At 32.2% G+C, this 24034-nt stretch overlaps 2 protein-coding genes across 2 annotated transcripts; one reads left to right on the plus strand and one right to left on the minus strand.

Annotated features, from left to right (window-relative positions):
• The first annotated feature begins 8874 nt into the window (after positions 1 to 8874).
• LOC136271694 (toxin CaTX-A-like) lies at positions 8875 to 11457 on the plus strand. The gene is made up of 2 exons (XM_066072118.1): positions 8875 to 9015; positions 9614 to 11457. Exon 2 carries the CDS (start codon positions 9676 to 9678, stop codon positions 10948 to 10950), a length of 1275 nt encoding a protein of 424 aa, XP_065928190.1. The 5' UTR covers positions 8875 to 9015; positions 9614 to 9675; the 3' UTR covers positions 10951 to 11457.
• Positions 11458 to 17823: 6366 nt separating this feature from the next.
• On the minus strand, positions 17824 to 22710 carry LOC105320500 (citramalyl-CoA lyase, mitochondrial). Its single transcript, XM_011418454.4, has 8 exons — positions 22523 to 22710; positions 22126 to 22242; positions 21583 to 21752; positions 20903 to 21091; positions 19151 to 19349; positions 18776 to 18889; positions 18394 to 18572; positions 17824 to 18139 (listed from the first exon to the last, which is right to left on the minus strand). The coding sequence occupies exons 2-8, from the start codon at positions 22187 to 22189 to the stop codon at positions 18038 to 18040; spliced, it is 1017 nt and encodes a 338-aa protein (XP_011416756.3). The 5' UTR covers positions 22190 to 22242; positions 22523 to 22710; the 3' UTR covers positions 17824 to 18037.
• Positions 22711 to 24034: the final 1324 nt, after the last annotated feature.

The raw sequence follows: 24034 nt of genomic DNA on the forward strand, positions 1-24034 counted from the left end.
GATACGTATTTTTCTTTATTATAAAATTCACAATAGAATTTATGTTCCTCCCTCCAAAATCCCATCATATATTTATACCAAAAAGCCGTTCAGTTGACTAAGTTGACACTGTATAAAGGAAAATATTTGCTCCTTTTTATGCCCTTTTAACCCTTGTTGTCAGCAGATAGTTTAAGTCTGGGTGCATTAAAAACATGTTAAGCATAACTTTAGAAAGAATATATAATTCTAACTGTGTCTGGGCAAATTCAAGCCTGGGCAATACCTGTTACATGTAAAAGTGTACAAGGTCAAAAAAGAAAAGAAAAGGCAAAAATAACCCTGTATACAGTATGTGTGTAAAAAAAAGTGCAAAACCTTTGATGTTGCAAAATAAATAAATCAATAAATGAAAGATATAAATTAAGGATATGTGAACCTGACAAAAACAAGTTCATTGCGCAACGCGAACTGTTGTCTGGCGATGAGCTGTCGTATTTCCACATCGACGGTTTATTTGCTTAATTTAAGATTTAAAACAGTGATATAAAATGTGTAAGTTTATGAATTTGCATAAAATATAATTTATATCAACATTTACATCAAAAGGTTTTACTTTTTTAATCATTTACAAACTTAAAGTTTACGACATACTTGCGCCGATTTCCGGTAATTTCCCAAATCTCGATGTAAACAACAAGTCGGAATGACAAAAACTGATGGATATTATCAGTGTATGAAGAATATTGCGAACACAAACGGATGTCGGGTGTCATAAAAAGGGAATGGAAAAAAAGACGAGACCATACACCAGTTCCCTGTGATCTAAACCTGCCATTTGCAAGCAGTAAGCATGGTAGGTGTCTTATCATGACGTGTGCTATTGTATTATGTTAACATTACAGATTATTATGCTCGTATATTATCCACGTGAAAACAATATCGCCTAGCCTATATGCAGAATAGCTACACAATAATCCTAATTTGTTCAAACATAAACATTATTCATTGTTAATTCAGTCAGTGTTTGTAATGAAAATAATCACAATTTTAGTTCGAATTTTCTTAAATGAAATTAACCATCTGATGATAAATGGTAAGGTTAACCAGGGACGTATACTAGTATACTAACATAGGGCCCTGAGTTTACTCTAGCATATGACAAGCTTATTTACTAACATTTACTCACAAAATATTTTTAGTGCAACACTTTCATGCACATTAGCTTGAACAGTATATTTGTAAGGAAAAGGTTATATGTTTGTATTGATGATTTTTTTAGCACATATAGTTCATAACATGAAGAATTAATCTTTTATTCACTAACAATAACTGATAATGTTGATTCTCTGTACTGTGAAAACATTTGAACAGTTGACTGATATTCACCTTTATTGAACTGTAAAAATCAAAGTACAGTTGAAAGAAAAATTAGTATATCATGGTTTATCGGTTGATAGAATTGCTCACATCATATTTAGATTTCATGTGCTGGGTTCATTATTGTTACAAATTCTTATTTTTTCCCCACTATTTTCAAATCATTAAAACACAAGATTTCTAAATACACACAGTTATATAAGATATGAAATTGACAAGTTAAATAACATTAATTTAAATTTTCAAGATTAGAATAAAATGTTGACAAGTTTCACCTGATATCAAATTTTTATATAGAATAATCCATTTATATAAGGTTCTGTCTGTCTATGTTGCATACACTTTCATAATATGCCTATATGAATTTTATTTTTCTACTTGTAGCTTCTTAAAATCATCCTTTCATATAAGTCCTTCTTATATGTTATAAGTAATAGTACCAGTAATATCAGGGTTTTTTTTTTTATACAGACTTTTCAAACCTCCAAGAGATGAGAACATCACTGGTATGTGTTATCGAGGTCATTCCTAATACAAGACACAATGCGGAAAAATATAAGACTAATGTAAAGAACTGAAACCATGAGTGATGAAGAGAAGAGCTGATAATCAGATTATTGTCTCTGTTATGTACATCCTGATAAAGCCTTTCCCGATTGATGCCATGGATCATTTATTTGGTAATTTAAGGATGACAATATTTATTTCAACATTTATGATATAATACTAAGACAATTAATAAGCAGCACAACATATCCTGAAATATGAAACTGGACCAAACCAGTGATAATCTACCATTTATGATTTATTATATTTACTTGGATTTGAAAACCATTTCTGAAACTCCAAAAGTCATGAATAATTTGGACATATAATGCATACAATTAAGAATTACTATTGTAAAAGAATATATATTATGATAATGCATATGCTATAAGAAATACAATTGATAGATATCAAAAGGTGTTTATACTGACCAAGTGCAGTAATGAAGTTTGTAATGGCTATATACTGTTCATGTGGAGAAACTGGTTTTTAAAATATATGTCTTATGTTTATAATTATGTTTAATTTGATGATTGCATAGTATATCAAATCATCATTTCTGTCTATTAGTGTCTGTCTGTCCATCCATTTATCTGTCTGAAGTCTGTTTTATTTTATAACCCTGATGAGGTTACTGATGTAGATCAAGTTGAGATCATCATTATGACACTTATATACAACAAGCCTCACAGAAAATATCAGTCCTCTTAAATTACAGAGGTTTTGAATGAGTTATGAATGTATGGTTGAGTAAAATTTTTATTTTAAATTTTTTTTTAAATGATTTTTGTGAATAAGAATATTTTTGTTATAACTTATCCTTATCTATATTTTTATCATTTTTGCATGAAAAAAAATATACATATCCTAGTTAGGCCACACCAATATAATTTCTTGCTTGTCGGACATTAAGTGGAAAAGGATACAAGCGGGCGAGCGATAAAATAATAAGATTATTATTTTTTGTAGCCGAAATTTTTAGGCGGTCTGTAATGATATGATTTGTAAAGTTTTATTTAAACACGAGCATGCAGGATCCGATGAAAAAGAAATTTAATTGGTGTGGCCTTCCACATTTTCTATTTTTTAGTTCAAATTGAGGCTGAACCATTGTAATATATTACCCTGCATAATCAATTTGATAAAGTCTAAATCATACATTATAAATAGCATCAAGACCAATATGGGGACCAAGGAAGGGTTCAAAGTTCAAAGGAATTATAGGATTGCATACAATCATGTATATACATAAGGACAAATCATAAATCATTTCAGGTTCTGCAGTGTTGTTAAGTCCAATATCAGATAATATGATTTAAAGAATTATAATGATTAAGTATCAAATTTCATTTTATATCTGTAATCATTTGAAAGATTCTCCTATTTTCCGACACCCATTTTAATGCAATACCTTGCAAATCAGACAAAACTTTTAAAGATTGATAGAGGAAATTCAAATTAATTACAATCAGTATATGATTTTTATGAAACCGGTGATTTATTTGGTTTGATTGTATTTTAAATCTTTCAACAAAGGCTTCATAAAGATTGTGTGTATTAAAGTTTTCATGCTTGTTTTTCTTTTTTGTGTACAGAAACTAGAGTTTCTGGATTATATCAGATGCACAACTATGACACTCTGTTTAAACTCTCTAGGAAGTGAAAAAAATGTTAATTACCATTGAAATAAACTCTTTAGGAAGTGAAAAAATTGTTAAATGAAAGAATCATTTCCTCTTTATATGATTGGTTTTTAGAAATACAACCTTTTATGGCAGTGTTGACTTTCATGAAGCGCGCAGAGTGTTTTTTTTGTAAAAGTCAGATCAGAGGAAATTCGGATTTTCAGCCTTTTTTATTCAATTAATTGTAGTATTTGCAACACATTTCCATTGATTTTCTTCTTCAAGAACTTATGCAGGTTCGCAGTATAACTAGTTGAAAGAAATTGCCATTTAAAACTGAATTATACGTCTTTTTTAACAGCATGTGTAGCCGGTGTTTTATAAAGGAAAACAAGTCCGGTTGTGGGTTATCTCACTTTATTGCCTGACCCCAGGACTATATTATATATGGGATCAGCCCTACAATAGTCAACATAAATATTAATATACAATATGACAAACAATAATTTCATTTGCACGCTAACATGTATTTGTTATATAAGTAAAACACACAGTCCCACAGCCTCTAACATTGGTAATAAAATAATTACGTTTATGTTATTGAACTTGATAATTTAAAATGATATCAGCAACTATATACTCAGTTACTTGCTATAATTGGCTATAAAATAGTACTCTAGAATTACATAGAATATAAATGTAATAATGTGCATATCTAAGGATATCGTACCGATTTATGGAATCGAGCTGAATCTAATCTAACTATATCTGGGCAATGTAGCTGTCACATATACCTGGAACAGTGCCGTATTTCAATTAAAAAGTACATGAAATATTAGAGGATAGAATACAGCGTTACAAGTAAACTTCAACATTACGTTTTCATTATTTATAAAGTAAAATTATCAGAATACTAAATTAATATATACGTCTGGCAGACTATAAAACTATTCATTCATTCACTCATTCAAAAGAGGAAATATTAGTAGGAGATAAAAACTACTTACTGTGCGTTCTGTATGAAACTATTTATATGTACGTAGTGGCTAGAATATGCTCTGCCTACGCCCTGAGTCGTAACTGGTCTGGTCACTCTCAGAACCTGTTAACTGGTTTTTATAAAATGCACGACCCGCCAAAGTGGCTAGGCCAATCAAATGCGTTGATATTTTTACATACAACTGTCTCGTCGATCAGGTCGTTTAGTTATTAATAGTAACATGCAAAAGAAGAAGATGAATATAGAATGAAATGATGATTTGATGAAAACAACATGAACATGAACACATATTTTATTTTATTTAAACACACATATTGATCTTTTGATTTAATAAACAAACACACGCAAAATCAACACTACCACACATGTAGGGTTTGTAGCTTCTATTTCAATAGAGGTCAGAGGAAATTCAGACGTTATTATCTTTTTTTCTAATTCACCAACATGCCAATTATTTATTATTAATTTTTTGCTATTTATCATTTCTTCAAAATTACATTTAAAAAATAAGAGTGTAATTATATGAAATAGTATTTTTTGCAATTTTTCTAGCTCTGGTCACGTCAAAAAATGTCACTATTTTAGTGGTCAGAGGAAATTCAAACTAAAATAGCGGATTAAATAAAAGGAATTCTTATTATCCATTTTCAGATAAATAGAGTATTTTATTAACCTTTTTAATATTTTGGTGAGAAAAGTTTTATAGTTAGTTGTAAATATGTCTTTTATGACATTTTTAATTTGCATTTAGGGTTTTTTTCTCGTTCTAATTTTTTGAACATGGGTAAGTTTGAAGGTCGTTGCCATGGAAACGAACTCACGAACATATGCTTAAAATGTCTTTTTTGACAAAAACAAATCGATTAGAGTCTGTTTAAACAATTTTTTCAATTATTCAATTAGTTTCATGTCAGGTTCACATATCCTAAAGTGACGATATACGTCTTGTTTCTAAATGATTACAATATATAAAAATTATATTTGAATATATACACCTGTATCGTTTATATTCAGATATATTTCAATAATATAAATAATATCACAATATCACATTGCTGATATTCATGATTTTTCTTTACAATTATGCAGCTTGACCTGGTATATGATAAGTTACTAGTAATTCTAAAATTCAGGCCAGGACTATAATTTAACAAAATTGCGAAGAAGGAAACTGCATGGTCGTGATTTTATGATCGAGACAAAAAAATGTCATATCTCGTTAAAATATTGAACAATGCGAGTTAAGCAAAGTCGAATATTGATCGTTGGTTATCTCATGATTATCCAATAGAGGATTATATACAAAATAATTTAGATTATTGTCGATCCATTCACAGCGCACGGTTTGTAAATTCGTAAAAAAAAACCAAAACATGCCGTAACACAGGATACCTAAAATATACATGTATTTAATTTGTGTTATAAAACGGCTACTGATAGGACAGAACCACGCGGCTTCTAAACAGTGGCTCAAGATAGTGGCTCCAGACAGCGGCTCCAGAGAGTGGCTCCAGACAGCGGCTCCAGACAGTTGCTACAGACAGTTGCTCTAGACAGTGGCTACAGATAGTGGCTCTAGACAGTGGCTACAGACAGCGGCTTCAGACAGTGGCTAAAGATGGCGGCTCCAGACAGTTGCTACAGACAGCGGCTACAGATAGTGGCTACAGACAACGGCAACAGACAATTAGGCAGAACAATGCAGATACTCTTTTCTTAACCTGATTTTAATTTATTTTGAACGTTTACATTTGTTGTTTTTTTTAGGAAAAAGTTTCGATAAGCGTTTGATGTTTTATACACTGCACATTATAGACAATGTAAGGCTACGGTAATAGGATTTATCTTTGATTTGAGGTAAAAGGGGTCTTTCGCTGGTCTTTAGAGTTTCACTGAAAATCGTAGAAAGAAATCAATTGCAAGTTCATGAGTGGTACTTGTACATAATAAACGTTTTAATTTTCAAATACAGTGTCACCGCTGCTTATATAACTGGCTCAAGGATTTTTAACCTCGTTTATTAATTATTAATGGTTTTATAATTAGCAATAATTTCACAATGGCATCATATGAAAAACGAAACTAAATTATTGTTGCTAGGGTAGATTTACTGTTGTTCGCAGTAATGAACTACTGTAATGCTGTGTAGTTTGACGATCTCATAGAAGGGTAAGATTTCACAGTTTATCATATTCATTTGGTGTTAACCAAGCTCATATTTGTTATCACTTGACCAAGATAAGCTTTCAATTATTAAATTCTTCCTCAATAACTAGGGTAATATTGCAAGTTCAATTTCCATCTCAAATTTTTGTATACAACTCAATGCTACTTTTCACACACATTCTTTCCGTATCTGTGAAAGCAATCTACTTGTACATTTCTTTCCATTTTCATCTGTATCTATAAGTTTATCCGTAACGATAACTCCTGACCAAAAAAACACTTTACAGTTATTATTTATTTTACATTAAGTTATTTTATGAATATGAAATAATATAAACAAACGGACAATAATTAGTTTTAAGTTGTCTGTAAGTAAAATGAAAAATATAACAATCAGGGGTTTTTACCGAGTTCTTAAATTACCTTACCTTTCATATTAAGACAGTCAATATTGTTCATAAATACAGAGTATAGAAAAGAAAACAGTTTAAGTTTTAAATCTTAGAATTGTTTTTGTTGATTTCATGATGTAATTATTTTAACAATGGTTTTTAAAGAAGGATGAACAAAAAATATACAGTGTATTTGAATTGTAATATAACTCTAGTTTCTTCGCCATATTCCGAGATTTTTTCTTGTTTGGTCAAACAATGTTCATTATTATTTACACAATTAGGAAAGGTTGAAGTGATGGTTTGATATGAAAAAAATAAAGTAATTGTAAACTAAAATATCATGAACGAAATGTTGTCGAAAAGTATATTTAAAAACTACGAAGAGCTGGACTGTGTATATAAGAATCATTATTAATCCTGAACTGCATTTGGTTGTTTTTCATGATCTACTTTTATCTCAACAAACCAAAAGCTCATATCGTTGTTAAGGAAGAAGTATTGGTGTAAATTTTCTTAACGTCTACCTGTAAAGAAAAAAGGCCGAGGACTGTTGCTAGGATCCGTAAGTTAAGAACTTGTTTTTCGAGCTAAACAATAATGTCAATGAAAATCAGAATCGATCATTTGTTCATAAAGAGACAAGCCAATTGATGTCCTGACGTTCCGTTAATGTGCAATTATTACTGCTAAATTAATGAAGTATTTACCCCTCTCGTTTTTGGTTTGTTCGTTTGTTGGGTCTGTCGTTTGTCTTTTAATTTGTCGTGTTTAATACTTGTGTATTAACCAGCAGCAACAGAACAGTACCCCATGTAATATGTGTCCCCTCACTATTTTGAAACAATCCAATGCAAAGTTAGAAATTTTTTGAATGAACACTGTCTATTAAAGTTTTTTTGACTAAACAGAATACACCCAGTATAAAGTAATATTTTTTATTTTTTATTAACTACCAATTTGCAATATGAAATTATATCCACATTTATGAATTCAGGTAAACCCCAATTAGTTTTGTGTCTTTTAAGGAATTAGTGTTAGAGTTTACAGTTAAAGTGCCACTAATGATTTAAATCCCAGACTGTTATTTGATTTTGTAAATAAATATATGCTCCAATTTTTAAAAACCATTAGGTAATTCGGGAACAATCTTGTTCTTACAAAGTACAAATTAAACTGATTGCCATTGGGCCAAAAACACACAACTCTCATAAACCACTATTCAGCTAATGTTTTATAATACATGTACCATGCAAATAATCTGTCTTAAGTTGTTTTAAATCTTAATTCTATCTTAATTCAATCAATAAGTAACTTTTTACTATGCAAGCATCATAAGATAGTATGGATTTAAAAGTATTAAAAGTGTGATCCCTAAACCAGAACTGAGCATTTAGATAGGTTTGAAGTTCAACAAAGAAGTAAGTATTTCGGAAAAAAAATTCACAATTGATATATTCTTCTCGAGAACTACAATTCTACGTTTAGTTATTTATAAGGAATAAGGAATCATTCTTTGAGTATTATGAGGTGATCATTTCGGTCGGGGCGTGATCAAATCCAATAAAGCCCGAATTAGGGCTTAATGATAGATTTGATCACGCCACGACCGAAATTATCACCTCATAATATTCAAAGAATGATTCCTTATTACTTATATTTATATAATTTTTAGCCATTGTGCGATTAAATATTTAAATATAAATAAGCAAACCCCGCTGGCGCCTCAATTTGGCGTCACTTGTATTATGGGTTTTATAATACAAAATCGATACATAGTGTTATCACAGGCAAAGGCACTGGAAAATGTAAATATTACTAGATAACACGGTAACCTTCTTTCGCTTTGTATCTTTATCTATTATATAATAGTTCATTTTGTAGTTTTGTTATCTTTAATACGTTGACATCCAGGATAATAGTACTGGTAAGTTGACGCATCTTAAATCTTAGGATATAATGTAAAAAAAACCAAACTTCTTCGTATGTAATATGCTTGTAATTATCTTAAACTTTGAACTTCTCCAGGGACCCCAGTGTTGACTTAGGGCAAAGTTTTAATGATGTAGAATTTATATTATCCTATGATCGGTAATTTAGAACAATCAACATGATATGAAAGTGGCTAACAATGTATCTAAACTAGAAAGTCTACTGAATGCGTTACTCTAAGAAAGTTTTGTGAAACAGCCATGACAGATCTTAGGAACTCCCTAAGTTATAACTTAGACATATCTTAAGTTCAATCTTAGGAAACATCTTAGAAAATCTTTATGAAATTGGCTTCTGATGGCAATATTTTTTGTCAATCTGTGCAATTGTAAATACATATTTAAAATGCTGATAAAATTATACCAATTTATGATATACAAAATTAGTTTATAACTGTCTTTCAAATGCATTATTACAGCAATTACATAAATATCTATATCATGCGCGCAAAAAAGAAAATATAACTTTTTGTCTGTTTGAAATATATATCCGGTTGTCTCATTAATATTAATGTAAATAATGTTTTCTTTCAGGTTATTTTACTTATACCTAAGCTGAGGTTCTTTCCAGTTAACATTTAAAAAAAAAATAAAAAATGAAATCATTTACATTAGAAGATTGGAAAAAGGAAATACAATTGGCTCTTTCTGATGGTAAATACATACATCTAGTCAACCATGAAATACCAGAATTGAAGAAATACATGGAAACAGGCATAGGGGATGTTTTCCTCAAATTCGCCGATGCTATTGAATTACTAACAAGCATAACTGGAATTAATTCAATCCCAGTACATACATGTACATTTACCATATCCTTTGGCGTCATGTCAAACATCTTCAAAAAAATCGGCACACAATTTAAGTCCACTATTCCTCAGATAGACGAAGATAAAACATATTCAGCTTTACTACGCTTCCAAGACTCAGAGTTAAGAGCTGAAGCAGCGGGTTTGGAAGATTTACTTTTCCACACACACGCCTATTTAAACGAGATCGACGACCAAGCCCGTGAAAGTGTTGTAATCCGACTGGAGGACAAATTTCCAACCAACGACAGTGTGAGATTCCTTGGAAAATTAAAAGCGAAAACGTACGAACTACTGACGACGTCGGACCTACAGTCTGCTCATCGAGCATCAGTCTATGTGAATCTTTATTTTCGACTGGCAATATTGCGTACGTTAGTGTTATGGCAGGTTTTCTGCATCAAAGAACGAAGTGGCTTTGACAGACCAAGTACTCAAGGGGTTCTGGCATTGATCACCGAAAGTAATAAGTCTGACCTGGAAGTTCTTACATATGTCATGGAAACCAATTTCCAAAAGTCGGTGTTTCTGACCATATTTACTCCTACAGAATGCGAACATTATTTGCACTTTCTTCGCATTCACCGAATCAAAATTCCGACAGTAGGTGGAGATAAAAGCTTTTGTGGTTCAATACGTAACATTTGCCTGTCAAAATCGCCGGACATTAAGTTCAAAATGTCATCGCTCTACTGGGGCCGTATCTGTGGAAGTGAAAAAAAAAATTCTGCGTCTTGCAAATTCGAACTGGAACCTGTTGAAAATGAAAATATAAACTGTATATTTTACATCCGATCAACAAAGTATTCAGACTATTATGTTTATATGCACAAGGAAGGAAATTGCTTTTCCTTTAAAGGCCAACCAGGACCTGAAGGGCAATGGAAAGTCGTACAATTTGAGAATGGAAGCCAAGTGAAGTACATCATGTCCCCTGTCAAATGGCCCTGTCGATTTCTGTATCTTAAATCCTTTTTAGGAAATGCTCAGTTGTACATTGGAGGCACTTATGACTTAGAAGCAAACAAAGACCAGAGTCTTTGGGAAATTCCTGAGGCATAGAAAAAAATCGTCATTTGTCAGTGGGAACTGGGGATTTAACTTGCATTGGACTTTCCATGAGTTTGATTTAACACATACAAAGAAGCTTAAGTTACTTTTCAATTTATTCGATCAGGGCTTACAAACTATGCATGATATATTCCTAAAATCAGGTACATGTACTTTTTACACTATTGCGCTGAAAAATATATAGCTGAATTCCTGATCAACAGAAACAACGCTACAAAAAATATTTAGGATATCGATGAATATTTTATATGTGGAAGAAAACAAAATTGCCGTAAAACTATTTTTAAAAATTACCTTTCCTTAACGAATGTAAATGTGAATTCTTCATATGTCTGTGCCAGCTGTAAATTCAGTCTTTCTTTCGAAAATATAGGTCATTCTTCGACTGACAATTTGTTCACGAATGAATATTGCTTATTATATTATTACAGGGACCTATATCTTTAGTTAGTATATATACGTCCCTGATTATTACAATAATTTAGTTACTTTCGTGATTATTGTTTGTTTGTTATTTTCTTTACTTAAATACCGGAATGCTGTCGTGCAGACTCTGTAAAGGACGAGTGCACAGTTTGCTAATGATGCAAGACTAGTTGCAGTTTTAGCTACGGACATGGAGAACTATATACGCCATTTCCTTAATAAGTTTAGTGATACCCACCTATAGAGATCGGATTAGCAGAGTGAAAGTTTTTCAAAAGCCAAATATTTTGGATATGAAATAACCCGTATCTCTTCTTGTTATTACTGCAACCATCTAAGACTTTATCAATTTTGGTGCTCTGTTTTCAATCACATTGCCTTTTTCATGCATAAAGTATTTGATAATCAGAAAGAATATATAATTCTAACTGCGTTCTTTTCTTTCCATTTATGCAGTTTGACTTAGTATATGATAAGTCTACTTCATTCGAAAAATCAAGCCGTGGTTTATACAGAATGTTAAGAAGGAAACTGCATGGTCGTGATTTTATTATCGTGACAAAAAGTCATATCTGGTTAAAATATTGAACAGTGCGAGTAAATCACAGTCCAATATTGATTATTTGTATATCCGTTGATTATCTAAAGGCGGATTACAGAATCATTAAAATTATTGCTAATATATATATATTTCAATCTACCAAGTATTATTCCCTCTATTTCGTACGGAAACTTACAGTTAATTCATAGCTATATAGAAACAGTCGGACTGATATCTACACGCCCCGTTTATCGGTTGGTCGAAATCTACAGCGGCTGAAAGTGACGAGGTACTGACCACAGGGGCCAAGCCCGTTTTAACATTAATTTCAATGTAACCATAAATAAAGATTATGGTTACATTGAAATTAATGTTAAAACGGGTTTGGCCCCTGTGGTACTGACAGGACTGAAATTGAAACCGTGTTTATCGATTGGTCGCAAACCTACTGGACCTAAGAAATATCACGGACTGCACGAAAAAATCATGATGATGTAAGACTCAAAGTCTCACAGGTGGAGATTTGTCTGTTTCTTTAATCTAACATCCTTATGTACATTAACAGTAATTTAGTGAATTTTACTTACTTTTCATAATCAATTTACTAATAACTAGTTAAAAGAAATAATGTTAATATAAACAAACAAATTATAGTTGAAGAAAAAATTAACATAAGTAACTCGCTACTGCGGGTTATGTATTTTCTCTGCAATGTCGCTACACCTTTATATCCCGAATGAATCACCAAAGAAAGCATTTTATTGTTTGATTATTCACAGTGCGTTAATAAGGTCTAAAGAATCAAAACAAAAACATGCCAGAACGCATGGAACGTGAAAATTCAGTCTAAGAATACATGTACAAGTACCTAATTTGTGTGAAATCAGCTACATGTAGGACAGAATTACGCAGCTTCCAGACGGTGGCCTAAGACAGTTAGGCAGAATAATTTAGATATTCTTTTCATAACCTGTTTTTTATTTCCAACGTTTATATTCAAGTTCCTTAAGAAAAAGGTTTCTTTTAGCCGTTGCTGTTTTCATGAGTGGTATATAAAAATACGATTAAAGTTTTTCTAGGTTTACTTAAAGAAATGACTGTCACCACTGCTGATATTTTTAACTTCGTTTATTGATTGTCAATGGTTCTATAATTAGCAAAAATTTTACAATGGTGTCTTATGCAAAACGAAACTAAATCATCGTTGCTAAGGTAGATTTACTTTTGTTGTAACAATTGTTGTAACAATCTCATGTTTCGAAAACGGTGTAATGTTGAGTAGTTTTACTATCAAATAGACGGGTAAGTTGACTTTTTCTCTATATATATTGGTGAGAATTAAATACATAATACATATTATTTACTAAATTACACGAGACTTGCCAAGTATCCTTTAAAAAGATTTGATTTTGAGAATAAAAATTTGTATATAACAATTAAATTAAAATTGTTATTTTGATTCTCAATAATCTTAATATTTATAAAGGGCACCGGTCAAGTAGTATTTTGATTCCATTTAATAATTAGGGTCAAATTGTAAGTTCACATTCGTTTCATATTTAAATCAATGCCTTTTTCACATACGTTCCCTCCACATCTTTTTAGCTGATCTATTCTCAAAAAAAAAAATTCTCGAGTTTCATTTTAACTAAACATTTATCCTTACCGATAACCACCACTGTGTATCAACATTTATTTCAAGCTAACCTTAACATGTTCAATGTCTTTATAATGTAAACTACGTCTTGTGTCAAGAAGGAGTGCTGTTGGTTCAATCTTCAAAAAATCATTATATTGACCATTCAGCATTGTAATTAAAAAAAAAAGTTTGTATTTGTTATTAATCGATATGCATCGATATCTTAACCAAGGTAAATTTTATCCCAACCAATTTAACAATGTATATATTTTTTAATTTTTGTCTTCCTTTATTGCAGCTTATTCAGAAATGTCATCGTTTAGAATGCAAGATATGGAAGAAGAAATAGGATTGGCGTTTGGGAATGGAAAAACTGCATGTTCTGTAAAAGTTGAAATACAAGAATTAAACCAATCCATGGAGGTTGGAGCTGGGGATGTTTTCCTTAAAATATCAAAAGCTATTGCATTGTTGTCCAGCATTACTGGATATAATTCATTCCCGGTGCATCAATTTACAATATCCTTTTCAGTACTGTCGAACATTTTGCAGAAACTAGGCACACAACTCAAGTCCTCTACTCCTCAGGTAGAAGAAGATAAGGTATATTCAGCGTTACTACGCTACCAAGATTCAGAGCTAAGGTCAGAAGCAGTAGGTGTGGAAGACTTACTGTTCAACGCTCACGCCTATCTAAAAGAGATCGACGAAGAAGCCCACGAAAGTGTTGTAGTTAAATTGGAGGACAGGTTTCCAAATGACGATACCGTGAGATTTCTTGGAAAATTGAAAGCAAAAGCGTATGAACTCCTGACGAATTCAGACAGGGAGTCTGCTCATCGGGCATCGGTTTATATCAATCTTTATTTCCGACTTGCAATTCTGCGCACCCTGGTGTTATGGCAAGTTTTTTGCATCAAGCAGCGAAGTGGCCATGACAAAGCAAGTACTCAAGGGGTTCTCGCTATGTTGACAGAAAGTAAAAACTCGGATATGGAAGTTGTTAGATATGTCACCGAAACCAATCATCAAAAGGCAGTTTTTTTAACGGTCTTCCATCCAACAGAAAACGATAACTTTGTTAACTTTCTTCGCATACACCAAATCAAAATTCCCTGCATAGGTCAAAATAAACACTTTTTTGATCCAACACGTTATATTTGTTCTTCTCGTTCGCCGGAAATCAAATTAGAAATGTCTTCATGGTATAAGGGTCGTATTGGTGGAAGTAAGAGCAAATCGGCTGCTTGTGAATTTAAATTAGAACCTGTAGAAAAACTGAATATGGACAGTATATTCTTTATCAGATCGAAGAAGTGGTCTGACTTTTACGTTTACATGGAAGAAGGGGGGAAATGTTTTTCCGTTTCCGGTCAACCAGGGCCTGAAGGGCAATGGAAGGTCGTCCAATTTGAAAATGACGGAAGCCCTCCGAAGTACATGATGTCCCCCGTTAAATGGCCTTGTCAATTCTTAGTCGTGAAGTCTTTTCTGGGGATTGTTAGCATAGAAGGGACGAAAAATCTAAAGAAAGTAAAGGACAGAGGATCGTGGGATATTTTGGACGTGAAGGACAGTTCGCCAAAATAGAACTGCTGAAACAAAAAAGAGAAAAATGTACGCGAGCTGGTTTTCTTTAACATAATTAAGAGAATTTTTAGAAAAGAAACTCTTACTAGTAAGTTATATTTTGAAAGCTAAAAGTAGATCCAAACAACTTTTTAAGTGATTTGTAAAATAACTTTTTGCCCCAGAATTGAACACATGTACAAGATGTGTCGTCAAACGATAGCCATATCTTACAAAGACATCATACCGAGATTGTATTTGTAAGCTATGAAGAGCGAAAAAGGGGAACAACCTCTAATTTCTACAATTCAGTCACCGCACTCATTTCATAACTTTTTGGAAAGTAATTGGCGGGTTGTTAAAACATCAAAAAGGGGGAGAAATAAATGACTTGGTTGGGGATTTTATGTTAGCAAAAATTGTCATATGAAAGCAATGTATTTTTTATGGACAGATGAACATTAAAAAATATATTAATATAAATGACTTATAACTTATGACTTATAACATGACTTTTGGATTGTTAAATTATTATGAGTGAAATGAACATGACTGTTATGAGAAGCAAAACTTAACTTCTTCCTTTTGACGTTTTTCACGATTGATTTTCCTTTTAAAAACATGAAAAAAATAATTATTATATCTCTGAATATGCACCATGAAATCATCTATTTTAATTAAGAGAAAGTACCAAGCAATTTTTTACTAAACAAGAGGCCAATTGGCCTTAAAGGTCACCTGAGTAGCATATATCCCATACACAAACTTGTCATGGAGTCTCATATATGCATCTAATTAATTAGGTTTCATACTGGAGTAGAAAAATTATAAATTTGTAATGACCACCACATTTCAAAAAGAACTGTGAAACCTATAATTTGGTGAAAAACTAAAAGATCTGGTCTATAAAATCATGAATTCAGTTTTCCTTTCAGGTGTGTGGGAGTAAAGAAGATAATTTTTTAACGTTATATGCATTAACATCTATACACCCATTTTGGCCCTGCCCTAGAGTCAAAACCCATACCCCAGGGGACATGAAAATTAAAATTTCAGTAGAGGACTTCCTTGTAAACATAACTATTAGTCAGTTTTTTTTTATACAGATGTGTGAGAATAGAGAAAAATATTTTTAAACATTATATGCATTAACACTATATTGCCATATTGCCCCCCCCCCCCCCCCTCATGTCCTGAACCCTGACCCAGGGGCCATGATTTTCACAATTTAGGTAAAGGAGATTGTGGATATCATTACCATGCATTCAGTTTTTTGCCAACATGTGTGGGAGTAGAGAAGAAGATCTTTTAAGATTTAAAACATTTTTACTATATGGCCATATTGGCCCCACCCTAGAGCCTGAACACCTAATTAAGGGGTAATGAATTTCACAATTCTGGTAGAGGGCCTCATGGACATCATAACCTTGCATTTAGTTTTTAGCAAATATATATGGGAGTAGAGAAGAAGATTTTCTAATATTTAATACATTTTTACTATTTGGCCATATTAGCCCCACCCTAGAGCCTGAACCCATGACCAAGGGGTCCTAAATTTCACAATTTAGGCTGAGGGCTTCATGGATATCAATATCATGCATTTAGTTTTTAACAAATATATATAGGAGTAGAGAAGAAGATTTTCTTAGATTTAATACATTTTTACTATATGGCCATATTGGCCCCACCCTAGAGCCTAAACCCCTGACCCAGGGGTCATGAATTTCACAATTTTGATAGAGGGCTTCATGGACATCAATATCATGCATTTAGTTTTTAACAAACTCATGGACATCATAACCATGCAACCAGTTTTTTCCTCACATGAGTGGGAGTAGAGAAGAAGATTTTTGAAAATTTGGCTTCTTTTGCATATTTGGCCCCGCCCGTGGCACCCTAGGGGTGGTAGAGCCATAAATTTCACAATTTAGGTTCTTCTTACCACAGAGATGCTTCACACCAAAAATGGTAACGATTGGCCTGGTAGTTTTCAAGAAGAAGTTAAAAATGTAAAATTATTAACGCACGAAGACGGACGAAGACCAATTGCAATAAGTCACCTGAGTGACTCAGGTGACCTAAAAATATAAACATGGTAATCTATTAAACTAAAAAATAAATTTAAAAATAAGAACTTCAGACTAGGAACAGAGAAAGTGCAAGTGACATATAAGAGTAAAGCCTTGAAATATTTAGATTTTTTCAAGCTTCATCAAATACATACATGTATAACTTTAACACAATGGATGCACATTTCTCCTTTCATATTCATTTCATATACCATATTAATTAAGTCACAATTTTTTTTAAGGAATATGTTTAAAATACATGTTTAACATTAGAGTGATAAGACAGGTTTTTAGCAATGTATTTTAATATCAATTCAAATATCTATCAAGAAATTCAAAACAGAAATAGGCGAAGCTCAAACAACCAATACAAGCATTGTACAATGTAAAGCGAATTATCAAAGAACATATCTAAAAATGTTATGTCAAAAATGCACCTTGATACAAATAGCCTAAAATATTTGGCTAATATCTTATATTGTTTATATTCCCCATGCGCATATAGGTAAATAATGCTTACCGGTATTTGAATTTAACAAACAAATGTCAATCAATTTGTTCTTTCAGTCAAGCCTATAATATCATGTTACATGTAGCAATATGCATACAGTGCATAAACTTCTTTAGGATGTGCATTACACACAATCTTAATAATTGATACATGTATACGTATCTCATTCAGATGTGAATCATCAATAATAAAAGTCTGTAATTTTTAATATAATCATTGAATAATTATTAAAATTCCATTAAACAGTCCCATTGTTGGATATCTCAATGACGACTCTAACACAAGGTTCACCAAAAGTCACAAAATACATCAATCAATCAAGATCAGCCTTGCGTTGGACCGATATTGGCAGACAATTGCAGAATGTTTTTAGCTTGTAACACTGATGGCATGTCTATCATCTTTCCATGGAATGTGAAGGCTCCCTAAAATGAATAAAAATACATGTACACAATATTGTAAATGAACAATTTAGTTGACCAATAGTTTAGTATTTGAATAAGATGAAGCATTGACTGTTTACTGAATGCCTTCAACAAATCATGTTATTCTCTCTCTCGCTCTCTCTCTTCTCTCTCTCTCTCTCTCATTTCCTGTCTCAGTCTGTTTGTTGATTCAATCTCTCTCTCTCTCTCTCTCTCTCTCTCTCTCTCTCTCTCTCTCTCTCTCTCTCTCTCACCTTTCCTGACTCGGTGTGTTTACTGAATGCCTCCACTAACTCTGCGGCCCAGGCCACCTGTTCCTGGGTGGGGGAGAAGGCTCTCTGGACAATGGGGACATGTGAGGGATGGATGACCTGTTTCCCTGTGAACCCCATCCTTGCCCCCTCCAAGGACTGCCTCTCTATACCCTCCAAATCTAAAACAATTACAAATCACAGACTGGGATGAATTATCGGTGTACCATTCAAGCATGAAAATGAAATTCAAATACATGTTAATTTTTTGGCACCAACAGACATACCAACCAATAGAAAAATTACCTATCTATTACTGGTTTGAACAGTATGTTTCTGAAATCAAATGAAGGATTCTGACCAATGTTAAAGAGGACAAACAAACCTTTTAGATCAATATGCACCATGTCTATAGCCTGCAGTTTGAAGGCTTTGGCACAGGTTACAATTTTCTGTCTGGCATACAATAATTCTTTTGCATCAGCAGTTCTGGTTGCTCCTGTACAAATCAAAGGAAACATCAGTCATGACTTCTCCCCCATTTCTTATATAATCAAAATAGTGTGATAAATCTTACTACATGTAAAATGTTCATATAACATATCATTTTATTTCCTTTTAAATTTACTTTATTATATGGATTGCATTAAATCAAATTTTTTAAAACTTTTTTCACACCTGTTTTTACAATGGTATAAAACTATAATTATTGGTAGTCACTAAGCACTTCTGTAAAATAAGGAATCTATAGCAAACTAACCTATGTCTGCACAGAAGTCGTCCGATCCAAACACAACGCCATCCAGGACGTACAACTGTTCCTTGAGCTGTAGATCAATCGTCTTTTTAAACACGTCCCTTAGGTTCATCAGACCCATCGCACTCTCCACGTAAGTTATGAGGAAAGGACGGGTCTCCAGTTGTCTCCCTTGCAATACTTCTTTCAACCGTTTAGTAAACTGTTAAAAGGAAAAATTGCTGTTGCCATTAAAGTTATTATTACATTCAAGGTTCATGTTATTTTGCGACAAAAAATCTATGAAAATTTTTTTAAATTCTTGGTAATTGTGATGAAGAGTTCTCAATATATTCCGATTAAGATTTTACAGTCCAAAATACTAACTAGTGCTACCGTAGCAAAATTGAAACACACTCAGTGAGACCAAATTGAAACACATTAATCCAAAGACAAATTTCATAGAGTATGCAAGTTTAAGAACTGCAGTTACAACCAGACTACATACACAAGATATACACTTACCAAACCTACAGAACACATTACAATATGGACCAATTGTCCCTAATCATATTCTATTGTTTATTAATACTTGTAAAGGTTGTAAACCCATGTACAACATACTATTAGACAAAAAAAGAGAAATATGTACATCGATATCAAAATGGAGAGAAAAGGGTTATAACTATTCACAAACTTCTTGGAGTAGAATTTTTGAACTCCCTTTTAAGTGTACACAGGAATCAAAACTACATTGGCTGCAATATCAAATACTTCATAGGATTGTCCCTACAAATAAATATCTTTTTAATATAAAAAAAGCAGAATCTGCTGTTTGCACCTTTTGTAAAAAAGATGAAGAAAGTATTGGTCATTTATTTTATGAATGTAATATAGTAAAAGAATTGTGGTGTGATGTTGAAGAGTGGATTTTTACACAGTTTGAAATCTCGATTACATCTGATATTCAATCAGTTCTTTTTGGAAAATACAAAAATAAAGAAAGTTATAAATTTTTTAACCTGATAGCTCTTATTGTGAAGCAATATATTTTTTCATGTAAATATAAAAGTAATCCGACACCAAATATACATGCCTTGAAAAAGGTCATAACAGAAAGAATCTTAACTGAAAAATATTTGCTGTTGAAAAGATGTAATTATAAGGAATACGAAAGCCACTGGCAGAATATCTGTGAAAAATTGTAGTTATAGAGATAAGTTTGTTTTTTTTGATCGATGTGAACCCTCATATCATTTCATTTGTTTCCAGTATAGCATAGTCTATACTTGTATTGTAATCCACCTGCATAATCTCTATCTCTCTCTCTCTCTCTCTCTCTCTCTCTCTCTCTCTCTCTCTCTCTCTCTCAAAATCAGCTTCACTTCATATGAAATATACAAAACTGTACTATTAAGTAGAAATAGTATAAAGACTATGTAATATGTTTATAAAAATGTTACAATCAGTATTATGTTACATATGTACATGTGTTGTGAAATGAAAAACCCAATAAAAAAAAAAAAAAAAAAAAAAAAAAAAAAAAAAATTGAAACAGGAAAAATTTTAAACACAGAGTTACTGCTGAGGCAAGTTATTTGCATTTAATAGCATATCAAAAGAGATAAAATAAAATAACATTGCCAGTAAAGATTGGTATGAATTAAATTATATTATCATATAGTCAGTCTTGCAACATGTTTAATCTGTGCATTAGTTTTACAGAACAATATAAAAACACCAACATACATGACAATACAAACACAACCTTTATACCATGTCAATGTCCTGTGGCCGCTCGACTTTAGGCAGCATCAGAGTGTCTGGCATTCTCTTCGCCCCAAGCACCTCCCCGAGATCATCCTCCATGAGTCCACTCGTGACCGAGTTCACTCGTACAACACACTCAGTGAGACCAAAGTCACACTCGTCCAGTGCACGTCTTATTGTGGAGCGAGCTTCTTCCTTAAGATAAAAATAGAAAATATTTTGAATTGATAAAATGGAAATAAGTTTTTAATCAGGAGTAAAATGGGGAAGTTTGAATATATGCACAATGAATATTTCTGTGGTAGTAATAAATTCTCAGTCTTACATCAACATTTTCATTAAAATTTACATTAATATTTAATGAAATAGAAAACATAAAAACATTCACAAATTTAAAATCAAATGAATTAACCCCTTCACAGTAACTGCAGTTTTGCTCTTTTACAGGGGAAAATGACAAAATTTGGTGAAATATGATGTATCGTCAATTGTTTCATTTACATCATTTAACTATCTACCTACTAAAATTTCAGCAAAGTATATCAATTTGCCCTGCGAGAGAGCCGTACTGCAGTTATTGTGAAGGGGTCGATTGTGTATTGTATCCTTGATGTTCAAATTAAGAATACATGATGCAGATATTGGCCCTCAATCTTTATCCTGCTCTTAATCAATAAAATTCTCACTTTTTTGTTTGCTGCCACACCATCTTCACAGTCCAGAACCGCGCAGTCAAGGTCAAGGGAGGTAACCTTCTGAATTTTTTTCTGATCATTCCCGGGAACGTACATGACGGCTCTCCTGGGGGTGTAGGGCTTGGACTGGGATTCTGTCTGCCCTCCATAAACCCCTGCCACTAAAACATAAAAACCACAACGTCTGAAGACCATTATTGGTACAAATAGGCCTATATAGCCAATGACTGCTGGTTTTATATCTGCTTTGAACAGATGTCAATTAGTCTATGGAAATGTTACACTGATCTATACAGATCAGTAAAAATATATATACTGTACATGCAGTTATTGTAAACATACAATGATGTTCCTGTATATCCATTGGGCCTTTGCCAATTATTGTAATTGTGGTTGTGCCAATAAAATATTTGTATTTGTATATGCATGTATATATATTTTTATACTATCATCTGCAGGATAAATACCCTCCAGCTATAGTTGGGGTGATTAGTTTATAATTCAAGATTTTTTAAAATGAAAATAATACTTTACCTGCAGTTTGCCTTATGAAAGTCTTAAGACATAGCAAACTATTTTTATATCTCCAAAGTAACATGGTATCAGTTGTTTCCGACGGAAAGATCAGCTCAACATACTCACATCAGATGTCTGTCAAAAAAAAAATGTACAGGTGCATGCGATGAACACTAAAAATAAATAGCTTGAAAAACAAGAATTGAAATATGATAAATTAATTATGTTGCATACACTGTGTTCCAGCAAATGTCATGTGTAGCATGCTTAAATATTCCCTGACGAAATCAGTTTTACATGAAATTAAATAATTTTCAGTTTACGTGGTTAGTGCAGAGATATAAATAAATGTTATTTATGTCTCTGGTTAGTGTCTTATTAATACAATGGAGTAAATTCGGATAAAACAGTTTACCATAGTCCATTTATTCTCAGTCGAAGAAAATGTGATTTCTTTTGCGCCCGATTTAATCTGAGATATATCCTACACTTCCTAACAGCTATATAAATCCCAAAATTTTCGATTATCAAGCTGTGCAGTGTCCAGTTTTTTCATCCCGTCTCTGATGGCCAGTATTGGTTCTAAAATTACTTACTTAGCTTGCACCAAAAACGGTCTCAGCTGTGTTCGTGCTTCCTATAAATCATACACGGGAATAATCAAAGTACTGAAAGTACTGTTAGACGGTGGCGTCGTTTGAATATGGCATATTACATGTATGATCATCATTGTCGTCAAAAACCTGCGGTCAGTATCGCATACATGTATTATGGATAATTGTGTGGAAATCGTAGTTGTTATCTCAATCCATATTTCACAAAAGCTACGTTTGTTGGCCGTCGTCTTTGGCGGAAAACCCGTAGATTTATCATAGTATCCTTTGTAGTATAGAAGTTTGTATCTATATGTTTGTATTTATGTCATTTGAAATTAAAATCCGTTTTCGGTGTGTATTTGTCAATATATGGGTTGCCATATACACCACATAAAGAAAAAATAAATAAAATTCAAAACGATTTCATTACAGTACGCCCAAATACTTGATTGTATAAAGAAGGGAAATTTGGGGTTTTTTCCCATTTGACCTTTGGTTTAAACCTGCAAAGGGGAAAAAACTTTGAAAAGTGTGGATTGGACTATTATGCTTTAAAGATATTGTAGATTTCTCAAAGTAACGAACACAAATTTTAACAAATAAAATATACAATATACAGTAATTGTATATTTTGTTTGTTAAAAATAAGTTATAGCAGAAAGGTATACAATTGATATATAAATATAATTTATTTTAACAAATAAAATATATACCTCATTAATGTACTGTATATTTTATTTGCTTAAATAAATTATATAGAAAGAACACCATGTTTCTTTTTTGTGAATTTGTCATGTCACATGCAGGGAAGGTTGGGGATTCATTGATCACTATATATATTCTATTACTATTTGTTTATCTAAACAATACTCTTTTATTATGTTTTATCATTGTTGATTTGTAACATGCCAGGAAATCTCTCTTTTAATTTGCATGAAAGATTTATCACAGCATGGTTTGTAATAAATTTTTCTCTCACAAATTCACTAAGTTTACAATCAATGTCTCTTTCCCCAATTCGTGCTTAATTACAGAAAACACAAACCAAATAAAATAAGACATTTAAATAGTTTTTATTTTTCATTTTTTTCCACACTTCAAATGAAAAACATATTGTTTCAAGTTATGCTTGAAAAATTTAAAATAAAAGATTAAATGACGCATATAATTGTAGCGTATAACCTTATATTTGCATTTCCATTGTTCTTTCCCACTGTAAGCCCATACGGAGGAGCTGCAATTATTTCTCTATAATCGCAATTGCTCTGTCAGTATACTATGACGTCATAAAGGTGTAACGTTATATTATTTAAGAAATGAAGATAATAATT

Source organism: Magallana gigas, chromosome 9 (genome assembly GCF_963853765.1).
Source record: "Magallana gigas chromosome 9, xbMagGiga1.1, whole genome shotgun sequence".
In the NCBI taxonomy this organism is placed as follows: domain Eukaryota; kingdom Metazoa; phylum Mollusca; class Bivalvia; order Ostreida; family Ostreidae; genus Magallana; species Magallana gigas.